The 17,944-nt window shown below is 36.7% G+C and overlaps 1 protein-coding gene and 1 non-coding gene across 7 annotated transcripts in view; both read right to left on the bottom strand.

The window, feature by feature from the left end:
* TAB2 (TGF-beta activated kinase 1 (MAP3K7) binding protein 2) overlaps nucleotides 1-17,944 on the bottom strand; it is an 84,920-nt gene that overhangs the window by 10,543 nt on the left and 56,433 nt on the right. For all 6 annotated transcript variants that reach the window (XM_058289703.2, XM_058289701.1, XM_058289702.2 and 3 more), the window contains one exon: nucleotides 12,471-13,971. In XM_058289703.2, the coding sequence (XP_058145686.1) occupies nucleotides 12,471-13,971 (1,501 nt within the window). The remainder of the gene's footprint in view (nucleotides 1-12,470; nucleotides 13,972-17,944) is intronic.
* LOC111758985 (U6 spliceosomal RNA) lies at nucleotides 7,000-7,106 on the bottom strand. Its single transcript, XR_002793091.2, has one exon. It is a non-coding gene; the product is annotated as a U6 spliceosomal RNA (small nuclear RNA).

The raw sequence follows: 17,944 nt of genomic DNA, 5'->3' as shown, positions 1-17,944 counted from the left end.
TTTGTTTTGTAGGAAGGATACAAAGGGAAGGAGTGAAGGTGAGTAAATCTAAAAAAGGCCTGATTTTAAAACAAAACAAAAAAAAAGACCATGGTAGGGGTGGAGTGGGCCATAAATTGTTTTAAAGAAAGTAAAACTCAAATATTAGAAAAGAATAACAAGAAATTGGAAATCAAAGATTAGAGATGAAACATTTAAGCTCTTGAAAGTGTTTAGGAAGATTAGTCCCAAATGCTGCTAAGTCAAATGTGCATGTTAAATATTTAGGGATCATTACTAGAGAAAGTTAGAGAATCTGCAGCTTCTAAATTAAAACGCAGAACAAGAAAATAAAAAAATTTCAACCTAGAAGGCCAGAAAGGAGGGTAAAAAGAACAAAACAAAAGGGGACAGCAATAATTCCAAATACGTCAGTACACATAATAAATGCAATCTAATTAAACTTATCTTCTGAGAGACATGAGACCAATAGACTACACTCTAAAAATTCAGTTATATGCTTTTCTTCCTGTTTTGTAAATAAAATTTTACTGGAACACAGCCATGCTCGTGGCTTTTTTGTCCTGCAACAGCATAGTTGAATAGTTACAACAGAGACTATGTGGCCTGCAAAACCCTAAAATATTTACTACCCGGTCCTGTGCCAGATCATGTAGCGCCAGATTATATTAAGGGTTCTGAGTACAATGGGGACCCATCACAGCATAGAAAGGTTTAAAGTAAAATAGATATCCTGCACTTCAAGCAGCTCTCTAAAGCTGGAGGTGTTTGAGACTATAGTGCACCGAAGGCAACAAAATCCACACCCGGCTCTACACTTGACTAATTTGAGCCAACTCCCCAGAATGAGGTGTACCTGTTTGCAGGCATAAATACTATTTGCCTCAATCTCTTCTGCTCTGCTATACACAATGTTTGACATCCAATAAAAAAGTAGAGGACACACAGAAAAGCAAGAGAAAAACCCAACCCATCATTACGAGATAAAGCAATCAATAGACCCATAAAGATGACCCAGATGCTGGAACTACCAGACAGGGAATTTAAAATAGCTACGATTTATATGTTTAGTCAGGGATCTAGTTGAAAAGGTGGACAACATGAAGAGATGGAGAGTTTGAGATGAAATGGAAATTATAAAAAATAATCGAATGCTAGAAATAGATATTATAACAGATAAAGATTACCTTCAAGGAGCTGGACACTGGACAAAGACAAAAGAATCAGAGAACTTGACAGAAATTACCCAAACTGAAGGCACAAAGAGAAGTAGAAAAAGGAACAGAGCACCCAAGGGTTGTGCAACAATATCAACCAAATGTATGTGTAATTAGTGAGGCAGGAGAAGAGCAAAACAAGACAGCAAGGCAGAATATTTGAAGAACTAATGGCCAAACATTTTTAGAAATTAATGAAAGACAACAAGCCACAGAGACCCTGAAGTGGTATTAAAAATAAAAACAATACATCTAGACACATCTTAGGCAAATTACTGAAAACCAAAGATAAAAGGAAAATTTTGAAGGCAGCTAGAGAAATGAAATTGATATACCAGGCAAATATAAAACTAAAATAAGGCTGGCATAGCAATATTCATTTTGGAAAATTATGACTTTAAGGCAAACCATTAAGAGATGTTAAACATTAAGAGAGATAAAGAAGTGCTTTACTTAATGACTTTTCAACATGGAAAGACATAAAGGAATATTTTAATTTATTTCCAGCTAATGCATCTCATAGCATACATTCCAGGACTGGTGAATATTCTCCCAGGTACATATGGTTCCTCTAGCAATACCCAAACAGATATTTCAAAGTATGGAAGTAAACTAGAGTTAAGAGCTATAGAGAAAACCAATGTTAGTGGGAGATAGCTTTTAATATTAGGCAGAAATCTGATTCAAAGAAGATTTAGGAGAATTGAAGGAACAACAGTTGCTGAAGATACCGTAAGGATGTTTTTGAAATTAAAGAGTAAATGCTTCAGAATATTTCTGAAATAAAGTATTATATCCTTGGAAACCCACACACAAAAAAGAGGAGTTTTTGCAATCGCTGAAGATGTGGCCTGCCTTTGGGAGTAAGATCTCCTATGAATGGACTAAAACTCTAAAGTAAAATATTCCGATGACTTTCTCTGCCTAGAGGAGCCCAAATCTACAGGTTAAAGTGTGTAATCCTGTTCTCTTCTCCCATTTCTCAATAAACTACTGGCCTAACTAAAAAAAAATGTGTGTGTGTGTGTGTGTGTGTATTCCGAGTCCATAGCCTGTCAATTTAATGAAGAGATACTTTACAGTGAAAACAAAATATCTGAGCACAGTTATGACAATAGTACTAGAAATGACACACCTAGTTTGCAGACTACTATCTTTTAAGTATGTCTGACTGAATTATAAATAAGAAAAAAAATTCTTTCTTGTAAGGTCCTGGACTTTTATTATTTGTCTAGTCCAATTTTTGTCTGTGTTTTGGGGTTTTTTGATATTAACCTGAAAAAAATGAATTATGGAGAAAAAAGGATAATCAAGGTAAATTTCTAAAAATCACTACGAAAATTCAGCTAAAGCAAAATTCCTTTCTTCTCTAAATGTTTTTTTTTTTAAAGATTTATTTTACTTAATTATTCCCGCCCCTCGTTGTTTGAGGTTGCTGTCTGTTCTCCGTCCAACTGCTGTGTACTCTCTTGTGTCTGCTTGTTTTCTCTTCAGGAGGCACTGGGAAGTGAACCCAGGACCTTCTAGAGTGGGGGATAGGCATTCAATCACTTGAGTCACCTCAGCTCCCTGCTTTGTTGTGTCTCTCATTGCCTTTCCTCTGTCTCTTTTCTGTGTCATCTTGTTGTGTCAATTTGCTGTGCATGCGGGTCGTGACAGTTCGCCTTCTCCAGGAGGCACCAGGAACTGAATCTGGGAGGTCCCATATGGTAGGCAGGAAACCAATCCCTTCAGCCACATCCACTTCCCTCTAAATGTGGTTTTGTCTGCAATTTTAATCTTCTCTGTGCAAACATATTACACAGTACTTGTCCATTAAGAAATAGCATCACTAGCATCAAATATGAATAGATTCCTATTTGAAGATGGATAATTTTATATATTATTATAAAGACACCTTTGCTCTGATCAGCCTCCGCTAAATGAAGAAAGGTTAGGTGTTGACTGAGACAAAAGAGTTGTCATAAGAACATACTTCTACCAGGGAGAGCTTTAACAAGGAATGCTTACAAAATGAGGGCTGCAGTTACTAGGTGAGGCTAGAAATTAATTTTCACCACTGTTACAGAAAATGAACACAAGCAGAGATTTGACATACTTTTTTTTGGTTTTTGTTTGGGCATGTGAAGAAACTGTTATAAACAAAATCAATGAAGTACACATCATGAGTTATTATTTGGACAAAAGAAATATAGTACCAACTGCACATACAGATGAACTAGGCTCATGCACAATCTAGAAATATATACTTAAACAGGCAGAGGGGTGATTTGCTACACAGACTTCAGTAGGTAAATGCCACGCCAGCACTGCCATTTATTTTGAAATGGACTAATACTGACTTAAACGTCAAGCTATAAAGATTCAATTACACTAGCCAGGACTTTCTTTTAAAGATAGTTGACCAAGCATTGTATTTACATTATCTTCTTTCTCATAAATCCCATGATAATGTCAGAAGACTAAATCAGGTATAATCCAATAACAATAAAGAATAGGCAGAAGGGGAAGCGGATGCTGTTCAAGCAACTGGGCTCCTGTCTACCATATAGGAAGTCCAGGGTTCGATACTCAGGGCCTCCAGGTGAAGGCAAGCTGGCCTGTGCGGTGAGCTGGCACACACGGAGTGCCACCCTCAGCAGGAGTGCTGGGCAACATGGCGAGCTGAAGCAGCAAGATGACACAACAACAACAAAAAGAGACACAGAGGAGAGACAATAAGAGACTCAGCAAACCAGGGAGCTGAGGTGGTGCAAGAGAATGATTGCCTCTTGTCTACTCCGGAAGGTCCCAGGATTGGTTCCTAGAGCCACCTAATGAAAATACAAGCAAACAGAGAAGAACACACAGTGAATGGACAAAGAAGGCAGACAAGGGAGGGAGAGGGAAGAAATAAATAAACAAATCTTAAAAAAAAAAAAAAAAAGGCAGAAAGCAATAATGGACAAGAGATTTCAACAAGTTTCTGAAAGAATGAAAACAGATGAAATGGCAAAGATGAATGAAAGAGAGTAAAGAAAGATGCAGTGCTGAAAGACTAGTCAACAAATATAATAGGGGAGGGTAAGAGACCAGGAATAATCAAAACGTTTTGGGGGAAACAACAGCAGCAACAGCAACAAAGTTGGAGGACTCATACTTCCCAATTTAAAAACTTAGACAAACCTCAGCAGTCAAAACAGTGTGGTAGGGGCACAAGGATGGGTTTAAGGACCAATGATACAGAACTGAGGGTTCAGAAATATAACCAGAACATCTGCGGCCAATTGGTTTCTATACACAGCCAAAATAGCTCTCAAATATGATGATATTTTTAGACATTTAAAGACTGAGAGAAGTTATCACCTAAGCCCTTTATCAGGGTGGTATAGAGGATTCTACCAAAACGCAGGAACCAAGGAGGAAGGATTCAGGAAATGGTGGTGTGGATTTGTAAACACAACAAAAAGAAATCCTTGGATGATGGCTGTCAGTAAGGCTAGTGAACACCCAATATGTCAATAATGTATCAGAGAAGAGAGGTCCCCTGGAAAAAGTAATAGTATCTTGGAGATATTTAAAAAATATAATAGAGGCAGAGAATGGGAAAAAAACAATAATTCCAAGGAAAACAAAAAACGGTACAAGGAAAGAACTATAATATAAACTACTTGGCTCTGCAGTGAACATTTACAAGTCTGACTATTGTGCATATATGCCATGTATTACCTTTCAGCTTTTATAATTCCTACAGAATAAGCATAAAAATGTATAATTATGGTTATGGACAAAATGTAAAAGTTATCTACTATGAAAATGTAAGTTTTGTAAGTAAAATTAATAATGCTATGAGTTGGGAAGAGGAGAATTAAAGAGACAGGAAAGGGTGCTAATAGTCTGGGAGCTACAAGCCTTATCTATGCTGGCAAGAAGTTAGCAGGGAAAAAACCCTTAAAGCTGGTAAAGGAAAAACAACAGCATAAAGAAATTTTTTTTTTTTTTTTTAAAAGGAGGTACTCGGTATTGAACCCGGGACCTCATATATGGGAAGCAGGCACTCAACTACTGAGCTACAACTGCTTCCCTGTATTTTTAAAGCCATATTAAAATAACAGTAAGGACTGAAAAGTAGAAATGGTTAAAAGTGGTTATACTGGGGAATGGGCCTGGGAGTAGCAAAGGGAAAAGAAAGATCATGCACTGGTTTTTATTATAAACTGTTCTGTACCAATGGATTTGTATAACCTTGGTAAACATTAAAACAATATCTAGTCATATATAAGTAATTAAACCCTGATAATCTGGATAGTAATTGTAGAGGTTTAATTTTTATACTGCCTGTTCAAAGGGCATTAACTAAATTAATGCCATGAATAAAGTGTGAAGGGAGGAAAAAAATTAAAGTTAACAAACTTCATAAAGAGCTTACATATAATTACTTTGTATTTATAAATCAGCATCATACTAAAGAAGAACTTTTTTTAGAAATTGTTAGACTAGTTTATTTTGAAGTAATTCAGCACGTTAGATGTTCCATTATCAAGTACATCGCTCAATTAAATCTCAAACTCCTTGAGGGAAAACACTGAATTCAATTTTGAAACCTGGTATCTTAGTATTAAATCCTGAAAATTGTAGGCACTTGATAAATATCTATTAAATAAAAAATAACAATAATAATTTTATAGTTAATGGAGTAAAATTCTAACTTTAATAAATCAAATAAATAGAAAGTATTGATAAAATGAAAACAAGATTTATTTTATACTCTCCTTGAATGTTTATTAGCCTTCATGTTTTTTAGTATCACTTATCAAGATTTAATACATTATGAAATATGGCAAGCTTTCTAAATTGCTGTCACTGGTAGTTCCAACAAGGTAATAAAATAAGTGTGTATTTAACATTCCAATCATATACTGAGTTCTTTAGTTTTCTAAACTTACCTGCCTAGCCTGTTTTCCTAAACAGATGAAAAGCAAAGGAATTACAGATACAGAAGATAAACTTACTTGTCTAACCTGCCCTCCTAAATAGATGAAAAAGGAGGAGGTATTAGAGGTATAGAAAAATTATTCAGCACCTTTTAAATCATCTTTCAATCAAAATTAAATTTTAATGGGTTGAAAGTAATTTAAGCCTGTGTCTCCCTCTTGTGGTTGTTAAAATAACTATTAGTTAATTTAAATACCAGGGTTCTTAAAGCACTATTACAGGCATGCTAGATGTTTATATAGCAATTTCAGAAAGTTCAGTCTTTATCTAACTTTTGTCAGCTTCCAATGAAGACAATTTCTTAGTTTCTCAGTTTTATCTGTAATTAGGAAAACACCCTAGAAGTTCCAGACAGTGTTAGCTTTGCTAAATTATAGGCATTCTACAGTATAAATAATGTTTCATTTCTTGCAATATACATATTAAAAAATACATTAGTCATTGGAAAATATACCTGTTATTTATACAAACATCTTAGAACTATTAAAAAAAATTTGCCACTGGAAAACATTATATAAATAAAACTTACAGTGCCTTTTATTTTTTTTGCAGGCAGGCAGTTTATTGGGAAGTTCTCCCAACGGAGGGGGTCTGAGGAGAGACTTCAGCTCCCTGGTGGAAGGTGCAGACGTGATTTATACAGTACATCAATAGGTGGGAAAACATTAGCTCAAGGGGAGAGGATTAGACTCTGAGTAAAGCCTCTGGTTAAAAGTGAATTCTTCTCATGCATGGCTTGGGGGGGCAGTGGGCTAAGAGGTAGGGCACTCTTGGAATGCGGTGGTCTGGAAGGGATGGGTCCTTTTTGAAAAATATGGTAAGCTTCACAAATTTGCGTGTCATCCTTGCGCAGGGGTGATGCTAATCTTCTCTGTGTTGTTTCAATTTTAGTATATGTGCTGCCAAAGCGAGCACTACAGTGCCTTTTAAGTTTGTCTATCATGATAATTTTATATGCCTAAGTCTTTCAGAAGGTACAATGCCAGCTTCTAAAATAGCTTTTTAGACTCTAATTTTGTTGACAGCAGAGATCATATCTGTTTTATACACCACAGTGTAACTGCAGTCACTTATTATTAGATGGTTAAGTCACAAAACATTCAAAGATAGCAATTATACATTAAAATTTAAAAGTGTCCTGATACTTTCATCTATTTTGCTATTGTTAAGGACCGTATTAAACCATTATCTTGCAGTAGTGATATAACAGTTCCCATAATCTGGGCAACAGATTCAACAACAAAACTATGAGGAATGATGCTTAACCTCTGTAATTAATTATAGGAAATTTAAATTATTTTGACATTAATGAGGTGAGTGTTATGCTATTTTAGCAGAACTGTGGGGCCTCTGTTAGGTAAGAATCTGTTGGCACTTATTTGTACATAATTAAGATTCTGCACGCAATTTTATAGCATTAAGGATAGATGACGTCTGTAATTTCCGTTTTACAGATAAAGTAAACTGGGGCCCAGAGACACCAAAGGTCCTGAAAGAAATACAACTGGATAAAACATTACAGGAACCGGGATGTTTAAAGTTTAGAAAGGTTTTGACTTTACAAGGGGATATGGCAGCTATTTTCAAGTTTTTAAAGTTTTTCCATATGGAAGAGAAATGAGGTCAGTTCAGTATAGTTTTAAGGAGTATCATGTAGCTACAAAGAAGATGCAGCACAAAATTTCTATTCTTTTTGAAAAATTGTGGAATGGAGAAGGGCTTTCTAAGCAAGCAAAATAAAACCCAGAAGCCATAGGGCAAAAAAAGATTGATAACTGTGGATATATAAAAGTAAATAAAATTTTAACAACAACAAATATTGACCAAATTAAACACAACAAACTAGAAAGACCAGACTAAGGAGCTTACAAAAACAAAGTTTTGCTCACACACACATGCACACAAAAAAAGACACACAAAGGTTTAAAAATGAATACATGAAAAGATGCTCGACCTCACTTATATTTAAAGATAAACAAATTATTTTTATTTTACTTACCAGGTTGACAAACATGTATTTTTTTTTTTTTTCAATTACCTGTGATGTGTTAGGGAGGGAAGGCGGAAAAGAGCATTCTTAAAAATTTTTCCTAAACTAACTCCCCATTTAAAAATGAGGGGGCATAAACTGGTATAGATGTCTTAAAGAGGGCCTCAAAATTAACACTGGCAATATCTACTGTGATAGTGATTAGTGTCATTCACAAAATATTTTTGGCTCTCTGCCTCATGTAAGTCATTAATCAGCACTTCCCCATTTCCTCTGAAGTTAGGTGTGGCCATATGGCTTGTTGTGGCTAAAGAATACCATATGCAGGGGCAGAATCTTTAGGGGGCCACACTGATTGCTCTACTTCCTTTGTCATCGTGCACTCGTGCAATCATGGAGAAGGAGCTTACTTCATCCTGGGTCCCTGAGTGAGGATGATATAGAGCAGAGCCCACCAACTAATCTATAATGGACCGGGTGTTTGGGCTAGAAAGAAATCTCTGTTGTTTCCAACCATTTTGTTATTGCAGCTTATTCAAGCCTAAATGATACATCTAACAAAATTAAAAACACACATATCCTTTGACACAGCAGTGCCGTGCCACTCCTAGTAATCTCTTCTGCCAACATACTTGGACATGGGCACAAATATGCATACAGAAGGATTTCTAGTGCAGCACTGTTGGGAAGGCAAGATCAGCTGCTATCTTAAAGGCCATCAAAAAAGAACTGGTTAAAGCAGGTGTTCTTAACCTGTTTTATTCCATGGACCCCTTTGCCAGTCAGATGAAAACCATGGACCCCTTACTAAGTCCACACTATACTGTGTATTATTTAATAAATGTATCACCCCCCACACCAATACGTAACCACGAGAATAATGTTTTTTTGAATTTTCAATTCAATCTCATGGACCCCCTGTTCAAGAACCCCTGAGTTAAAGAGATTACGGTGTAAAATACTATGGATGTGGCTATTTTTTTAAAAAGGGGTAGATCTGCATTTGCTTACATGGAATATTCTCAAACATGTAAAATGATTTTAAAAAAAAGCAAAGTATGTTCCATTTGTATAAAAAGAGGTGTAAGTATACAGGCTTAATATACAATTTCTAGAAACATATACAATCAACTGTTTGTTAATAGCTTTTTGTCACAGGTGAACTTTTCTTTATATCCCTTTTGTTCTGGTTGCATTTTAAATAAATCAAGTATGTTTAGAATTCTATCAGAATCCCAGCTGACTTCTTTGTAGAAACTGGTAACAGCTGATTCTAAAATTCATATGGAATTGCAAGGACCTTGAAAAGCCAAAACAAATCTTAATATGTAAGAGGAGAAGAATAGTCCAAGATCAAAACAATAAAACTATAGTTTTACAGTTTTATAAAACTCTTAAAAAGAAAACATAGAGGTAAATCTTCCATGACCTCAGATTTGGCAATGAATTCTTGGTGAAGACATCAAAAGCCTAAGTAACAACAACAAAAAGTAAGATACAGTGGACTTCTTCAAAGTTAGTAACTTTTGTGCATCAAAGGACATTATCAAAAAAGTGAACACAACCTAAACAATGGGAGAAAACAGGTGTAAGTCATATATGTGATAAGGTTATTTGGACTATATAAAGAACTCCCACAGCTCAACAATAAGAAGACAAACAACCCAATTAGAAAATGGGCAAAGGACTTGAATACATCTCTCCAAAGGTATACAAATGGTCAATAAGCACATAAGAAGATGCCCAACATCAGTAGTCATTAGAAAAATGCAAATCAAAATCATGAGATATCATGCCACACCCACTAGGACGGCTATGATCAAATAATGAGATACAATCAAGTGATGAGGAGGATATGGAAATATTAGGATCCTTATGCATTGCTAAGGGGATGTAAAATAGTACAATTGCCATGGAAAACTATGATTAATACGAAGTTACCATTTTGACCCAGCAATACTCTCCCAGGTACATACTCAAGAGAAATAATGTCCACACAAAAACTTGTACATGAATATGGACAGAAGCATTATTCACAGTAAAACCAAAAGGTGGAAACAACCCGAATGTCCATTAACTGATGCGTGGTTTAACAAAATGTGGTATATATCTATACAGTAGAATACCGTTCAGCCATAAAAAAGAATGAGGTTCTGATACATGCTACAACATGGATGAACCTTAAAATATTATGCTAGTGAAAGAAGCTAGTCACAAAGACCACAAATTGTAAGATTCCATTTATATATGTCCAGAACAGGCAATCTATATAGAAAGAAAATAGATTAGTGGTTGTTTAGGGCTGGGGTGGTGATGGATGGGGTGTGGATAACTAAAAGTACATTGCTTCTTTCTGAAGCAATGAAAATGTTCTAAAATTGTGGTAATGATTATACCTATCTTTGAGTACACTAAAAAGCACTGTATACTCTAAACAGGCAAACTATATGGTATGTGACCTATTTCTTAATAAAGCTGTTAAAAATAATGAAAACTTAAAAAACGAAATAAATTGGACATGCATTTCACCATGCTCTTAATATACATTAAGCAAAGATCTTAACATATATTGAGTAAAAAATGGTGTCTATTCCCGTAGAGTATATTTATGTTGTATATATTGTGAAGTAGGTATATATTCCCACATATACGTTTATGTATACCCACAGATGTAGTGTTCCCATAAAAAAAAGAGTGTATATATGTGTATTTATATGAGTGAATATTCTTTTTTTAGTTTGAATTTATTTTTATATTTGCACATAATTTTCACAATAATATGTTAAGATATCAGTTTAATATAAGAAATAACCTGCTGTGGAGTGAGCACAGCTCAGTAGTTGAGTGCCTGCTTCCCCTGTACGAGGACCCGGGTTCAAACCCCAGTACCTCCTAAAAAAAAGCAAAACACTGAATTTTGGGAAGTCCATGTGGCTCAAGCGATTGGACTCTTGTTGACCATGTGGGAGGTACCAGGTTCGATTTCTGGGGCCTCCTGGTGAAGGCAAGCTGGCCCGTGCCGCAGAGAGCTGGTAAGATGACTCAACAAAAAGGGAGACACAGAGGAGAGATAATGAGAGATGCAGAAGACCAGGGGGATGAGTGGCTCAAACAACTGAGTGCCTCTCTCCCACACTGGAGGTTGGGGGATCAGATCCCAGTGTCTCCTAAGGAGAAAGTCAAAAAGAAAAGACAAGCAGACACGGAAGAACATACAGTGAATGGACACAGAGAGCAGAGAGCAAGTGCAAATAACAACATGGGGGGGGGGGGTGTGAAAAGCGGGGAAGAAAAAATAAAAGTAAAAAAGCCCTGGGGAGTAATTCTAAAAATAAACAAACTCACAAAAAACCCCTAATATTTCTAAAAAAAAAAAGAAAAAAAAATCCACTGAATTAAAAAAAAAATTATATATATTAAAAAAAAACACAACTCAAACAGGTTCCCAGTCAAGTATAGATGGTCTTCTGTAGAGATAATGGGGAATGAAAAATGTTGCACTAAGTGAAAACTTAAGGGAGATTGAGAGAGACAACTATCAGCAAAAAGGTTCAAATTTCTCTGAGTTTTGCAGCAGTTTAGATTTTTTTTTTTTAGGTACTGGGGGCTGGGGATTGAACCCGAGGCCTCGTATGTGGGAAGCCAGTGCTCCATCACAGAAGCCACTTTGGCCTCCCTGAGTTGGCCTTTTCATTTGTCCTTTTTGTTTTTTCTTCAGGAGGTACTAGGAACCAAACCTGGGACCTCCTATGTGGGAGGTGGGAACTCTACCTCTTGAGCCACATCTGCTCCTAACAATTTAGATTTGATATAAACTAAGACCAACATGTCATTATAAAAATGAATTCTTTATTCTTCCAATATCTGGTTGAAGAAAGGAGAATTGCCATATTAGTCGAGAGTCAACTAACCTGTATTAAAATTTGTGTTTTTATGGATTTTGATTTGCAAAAATTTAAAAGAGAAGCCAGCAAAACCACTTGTGAAAGAAAAAAAGATTAACTGAAAAAAAAAAGTATTATGAATGCCAAAAAATTCCAAACAGGGTTGATAATTCTGAAGATCAGATCACTCCAATATTCACATTTCAAGTTAAATGAAAATAAAATTCAAATTCAAAAATGTATATGAATACTCTCAAATGTTAAGACAACATTATTTGATGCAACATTTAAAACCTTTTGCCATTAAAAGATTAAACAATAATGCTGATGTCATTTCTGCTGTGAACTCAAACACATCCTGTTTACCCCACCTGGCAAATCTCCCACTTGTAACGCTAACATTACCTTGTGTGTAGGCAGCGTCATCAGATCCCATGCTCAGTTTCCGCGCATCGTTTATTCTATCCATGTGTGCTAAAGCAGGGTCCGTGAGGTGCTGAACACTCTCTGTTTCTACATAATGATCAGGATGGTTCAGAAGATTTGTAAGTTCAAAGGTAGGAGACACCACCCCTGGAGAGACTGCCGGGGGTTTGTTGGGAGAAACCGTGATCTTGAAAGTGTACTTTGTATTGGGTTGAGTGACCACGACGCGAGGAGAAGTTGCGGAGTTGGCACCTACTGCCCGGCTTTTGGGGGGGTGGTGGTGAATAAAGGTAGGGCCCATGCTCACTTGCCCAGACATGTTCCTGGAGGTGGCAGATGCTCCAGTGTTAGTGGATATGAAGAGTGTGGGCTGATTCCGTACGACCTGGTCATCTCCTGTGGTGGCATTAGCTGAAATATAGACCTTAGGTTGACTACGGGACATCACCTCGTCGGAATTTGGGGGGCTGGCAGCTATGTAAACAGTGGGCTGATTTCTATTTAAGGTCTGGCTGTTGACCGAGGAGGAACTGCTGGAGGTTCGAGGTCCAGAGGAACGCAACTTCGAAGAACTGTTTCTTTGCGGAGGTTCAAGTTTAATTTCAATCTGGTTTTTTCGAGGTCCTGTTGAAATATTCTGAATGTTATATTGGCCGTGGGCAGAAGACTGTGAACTACCAGGGGGATGGACTGTTGGTGGCTGTGGAGTCGTAGGTGAGCTGATAGGCATGTAGACATGGGAGGTCTGGTGGCCTTGCTGACTGGGCTGCTGCGCTGAGGTATGTGGCAGAGGGCTAGATGTAGGATAGGTAGTCCAGGGACCAGGTTGTGAAGGTTGATAGACTTGCTGAGGGTTCACGGGATTGAACTGAGATACCCAGCCAGAATGCTGCTGTGTCTGTCGAGCTGTACCACTAGGAGTTGTAATGTAAGGCCTAATATAGATAGAATTTCCCTGGGGACTGTTCAGTACAGGTGGAGGTACACCATGGATGTGCAAAGATGTGGGAGTATTACGACCGGTCTGGATATTTGGGGCTAAAGTTACCATAATGGGATTAAATCTGGGAGTTTGTTGAGAAAAGTTAGCTGTTCCTTTGCTGCCTAAGTGAAATCCAAGATGTGGTGCTGAATTTGAAGCACTAGAAGGACTGGACATTCCAAAAACATTAAAGCTGTGAGGAACTTGAGCGGGTGCCGTCTGTGGCTCTTGCTGAAATAGTTCATTATTGGACTGGCCACTGTGAAGCTGTCCATCACTGATGCTGTGCATTAGAGTCCGACTTCCATTTACTCTATTCCCTTCTCTACCGTGGTGGTAAACATTCTGTGACTGCAAGTCCAAGTTCAGAGAAGTCATGTGATTGCGTAGACCAGAAATTCCAGAATCATCCGAAAAATTCAAGTCTCCTTCACCATAAAGATACCTTGTACTCTCCTGAGAGAGAACTGCACAGCAGGCATCCAGGTTATTATTATTCTATAAAACAAAATAAAAACAGCTTGAAATTAAGAAGTAGAAGCTAATGATTATACTATTAGTGCTATAATGTTACATAACGAACAACTGATTCATTAATACAATGAAAACATATATTCGAACTTTTCTATTTGAAAAAAACTATTTTTTATGTAAATGGTTGAATTAAAACTCCTCACTACTAATGTAATGGAAAAGCTCTCTGACTAGCAATCACTGAAAGTAAACTAAATCACTGTTCTGTTTAGGACCTATTTTAGAGTAAAACGGATTCATGCAAAACAAACTTACAACCTAATTTAAAAATGCAATTAGAATGTTGCACAAATAAATCATTCAAACTTAAGTATATAATACTGTAAAATCAGGCATTTAAAAATTAAAAAGTTAAAGATGGGATTTAAAATTTCTAAAACTATTCGCAGGAAATTATTCTATCAATGCTTGCACATTCACATGCTCTACAAATTTTTTTTTTAAATTACATTTGTAGGACTTAAAAAGTTCTAGAATCCATACCAAAGTTATCTGAATTCTTTACATATGTCCTCTTAACTTGTGTAAAACATTTATCTATGTCTGAAATATAGACTCAAGGTAGCCTCCAGCATAATTTGGTTCCTATCTCTGAGTTTAAATAGTACAATATACATCTATTACAGAGAAATGAAAAAGCCAGACTGTTTTGAAAAACTCCCAAGAGACGGACTATCCTCTAGTCATAAATCATCCATAAGAATATTTCCTGAGCACCTGCGAAGTGTACAGTATTGTATTTGAGGCAGTGAAAGACTAAACATTTCCTCTACAAGATCTTGAAATTCTAAAGGGAGACAATCCGTGCATTTTTAAAAAGGTAAACTTATCAAAACACGAATATGTGCCAAAGCAGCAGTGGCGGTAAAATTAAACAGTTAATCCTATAGGCTATTGTAAAGAGACTGGGCTAATGATGAGGGAGGTAGGGCCTAAGAGGTTTCACAGGATATGTAGGATTTAGATTGGGGGTGGGGGGTGGGGAGGAAAGAATTACTGGTGAAGGGAACGGCATGAATAAAGATTTAAATGTGACAGTAAGCAAATCATGTTCCAAACACAGCAACTGGTACAGATCTGACTGGGGTAAAGGTTCACATTAACAAAATGCATGGAACAAACTGTTGGAAGGGCAGAATGGGAATAAATAATGGAGAAGTTTGAAAGAAAAAAAAAAGTCACTCTATAGTGGGAGTTCTTAATAAGGGGTCTGTGAGGTTGAACTGAAATTCAAAAAAACATTCTTGTAGGGAACGTGTTGGTGTGGGTATGATATATTTATTCTACACAGCACACTGTGGACTTAGTAAGGGGTCTGTGGAACATTAAAGGTTAAGAACCCCTGCTCTAGAGTTTGGACTTTATTACAGGCATTTGGAGAGCACCAATGAAAGTAAACACACAGAAAAATGAAGATTTGAAGGGTATTTTGGGAAGATAAATCTGTTCATAATTTGGATGAATAGGAAGGAAACCCTTTTGACAAGACCAGTTAGAAGACATGAAACAAGGAGTGTGTGGCAGTGGAAATGAATTACAAAAGATAAATAAATGCTCAGCACAATTTGGCCATTAGTAAGAAGGAGATTTCAAAGAAGACTGGGAGATTAGGAGCCTCAGAGAAGGCTGGACAGTTTCAGATGTCAAAAAAAATAAAAAAATAAATCAAGGTAAAATGTCCACAGGTGGTTTGAGATGAGATAAAATCTTTTTAGAAATAATTGGACTAAAAAGGTAGCTTCAAGTCTTGTTAAGAAATAATAGTCCACAGTTTGAATGGGAAATGTAAAAGAAAAGATGATTAAGGTTTGACTTATTTTTTTTAACCAACAATTTAAATCTCTCAAAAGCTATAAAAATCATTTTATCCCACTCATAACTCTGAATTGATATAAACTAGTTGTCCAAATAAAATTTAAAAATTGAGAGCAATTTTTATCAATGGATTACTCCTTATCAGAGTCAGACTTTTTTTTTTGACCAGACCTCACTGGTGCTTTAGCTCAGGCTAATTTATTGCCATTCTTTTCATTTAATTTTTTTGCCATTTTCAGTAAATTATTCTCCCTTCTAAGCCACAGCTCTCAGAGACCTATCTTCTTCTCACCTTCTTTCTGCCAACATTCCCAAATTAGAATGTATATTTCCTACCAAATCAAATCTCATACTTCCTCTTTTATTAAAAGACCGATAGTCATATTTATAAAGTTCTCCTCTTTAATCCTCGTGGGCTCGCAAAATCCCATTAATTCTTTAAAATCTTTGATCATTTAATATTTTCATATTAAACAGCAATGTTCTATAGCCCAAGTTATGCCATAACTGTGTGTCCTTAGGCTATTTATCCTCTACAGACATCACTTTTTTACCAGCAAAACATAAAAGAACTTCCAGAAATTTTAAAAGGCTACAACAGGATTAAAGGAAATGTGCTTTTTACTAAACATTTTGTTACATAAACTCTGAAACACATACATAAGTAGAAGTGACTATAAGTTCTCATACATAAAAAGAAACAATAAATAAGCTCCCATATACCCATCACCCATCTTCAGTATTATCAACATGAGGCAACTTGTTTTTCACCAATGCGTGCCCCAGCTATTCCCTATCCCATAACCAAGCTAGATCAAGTCTCACACATCAAAGCATTTCATATGTAAATACTTCAAAATGTATCCCTAAGAAACAGGGACTTAAAACACACATACTCCCATAATGTCATTATCGTACCTTAAAAAGAAATCACTACTTAAATATCATCTAAATAAATGTCCCTGACTATCTCATGTTTCTTTTTTTTTTTTTTTTTTTTTTTTTTAAAGATTTATTTTTATTTCTTTAATTCCCCTCCCCTCCCCCGGTTGTCTGTTTTCTGTGTCTTTTTGCTGCGTCTTGTTTCTTGTTTCTTTGTCCGCTTCTGTTGTCGTCAGCGGCACGGGAAGTGTGGGCGGCGCCATTCCTCGGCAGGCTGCTCCCTCCTTCGCGCTGGGCGGCTCTCCTTATGGGTGTACTCCTTGCGCGTGGGGCTCCCCTACGCGGGGGACACCCTGCGTGGCGCGGCACTCCTTGCGCGCATCAGCACTGCGCATGGCCAGCTCCACACGGGTCAAGGAGGCCCGGGGCTTGAACCGCGGGCCTCCCATGTGGTAGACGGACGCCCTAACCACTGGGCCAAAGTCCGTTTCCCTCATGTTTCTTTTTAAAAAGCAGTTTTTATTTACATACCATACAATCCATCCGAAGTGTACAATGGTTCTCAGTGTAATCAGAGTTGTGAACTCATCAAAATCATTTTTAGAAATCCCATATCCCTTATACCCCGCTAATACTGACACTTACCATTGATGTGGTACCTTTGTTACAAGTGAGGAAAAGAATACTAAAATATTACATGAGGTGTCCAGTTTGCATGAGGTGTATTTTTCCCATATATGACCTCATTACTGACCCTTGTGATAGTGACACATGTATTCTAGTTCACGGAAGAAATTTCTTATTTTGTATTATTAACCACACTCATCATTCACAACAGGGTTCACTATGTTATGAAGTCCCATGTTTCATCCTCTAGCTTTCCTTCTAGTGACATACATGATCTTAAACTTCCCTTTTCAACCACAGTCATGCACACAATTCAGCTGTTAATTATACTCACAATTATATGCTACCCTCATAAATGTAGTTTTACAGTTAGTTTCAATCAGGATAAAAATTTTTATTTGGTCAATATGCTTCTCAGGTTACTTAAAACAATTACCCCTCCTCCTTTTATCATTTTTCTAACCATTTGTTGAAGAAACGGAATCAGTTGCCCAATAGAATTTCCCACATTCTGGATTTGGATGACTGTACCTTGTGGTGTCATGTGTTTATCCTCTGTATGCCACTGGGAACGGGTGTTTTATCTCAAGGCCTGATCAGGTTCAATTTAGAA

This window comes from Dasypus novemcinctus, chromosome 28, assembly GCF_030445035.2.
Source record: "Dasypus novemcinctus isolate mDasNov1 chromosome 28, mDasNov1.1.hap2, whole genome shotgun sequence".
Lineage (NCBI taxonomy): Eukaryota > Metazoa > Chordata > Mammalia > Cingulata > Dasypodidae > Dasypus > Dasypus novemcinctus.
Note: the sequence above shows the minus strand (reverse complement) of the source record. Positions and strands in the feature narration are given on the sequence as shown.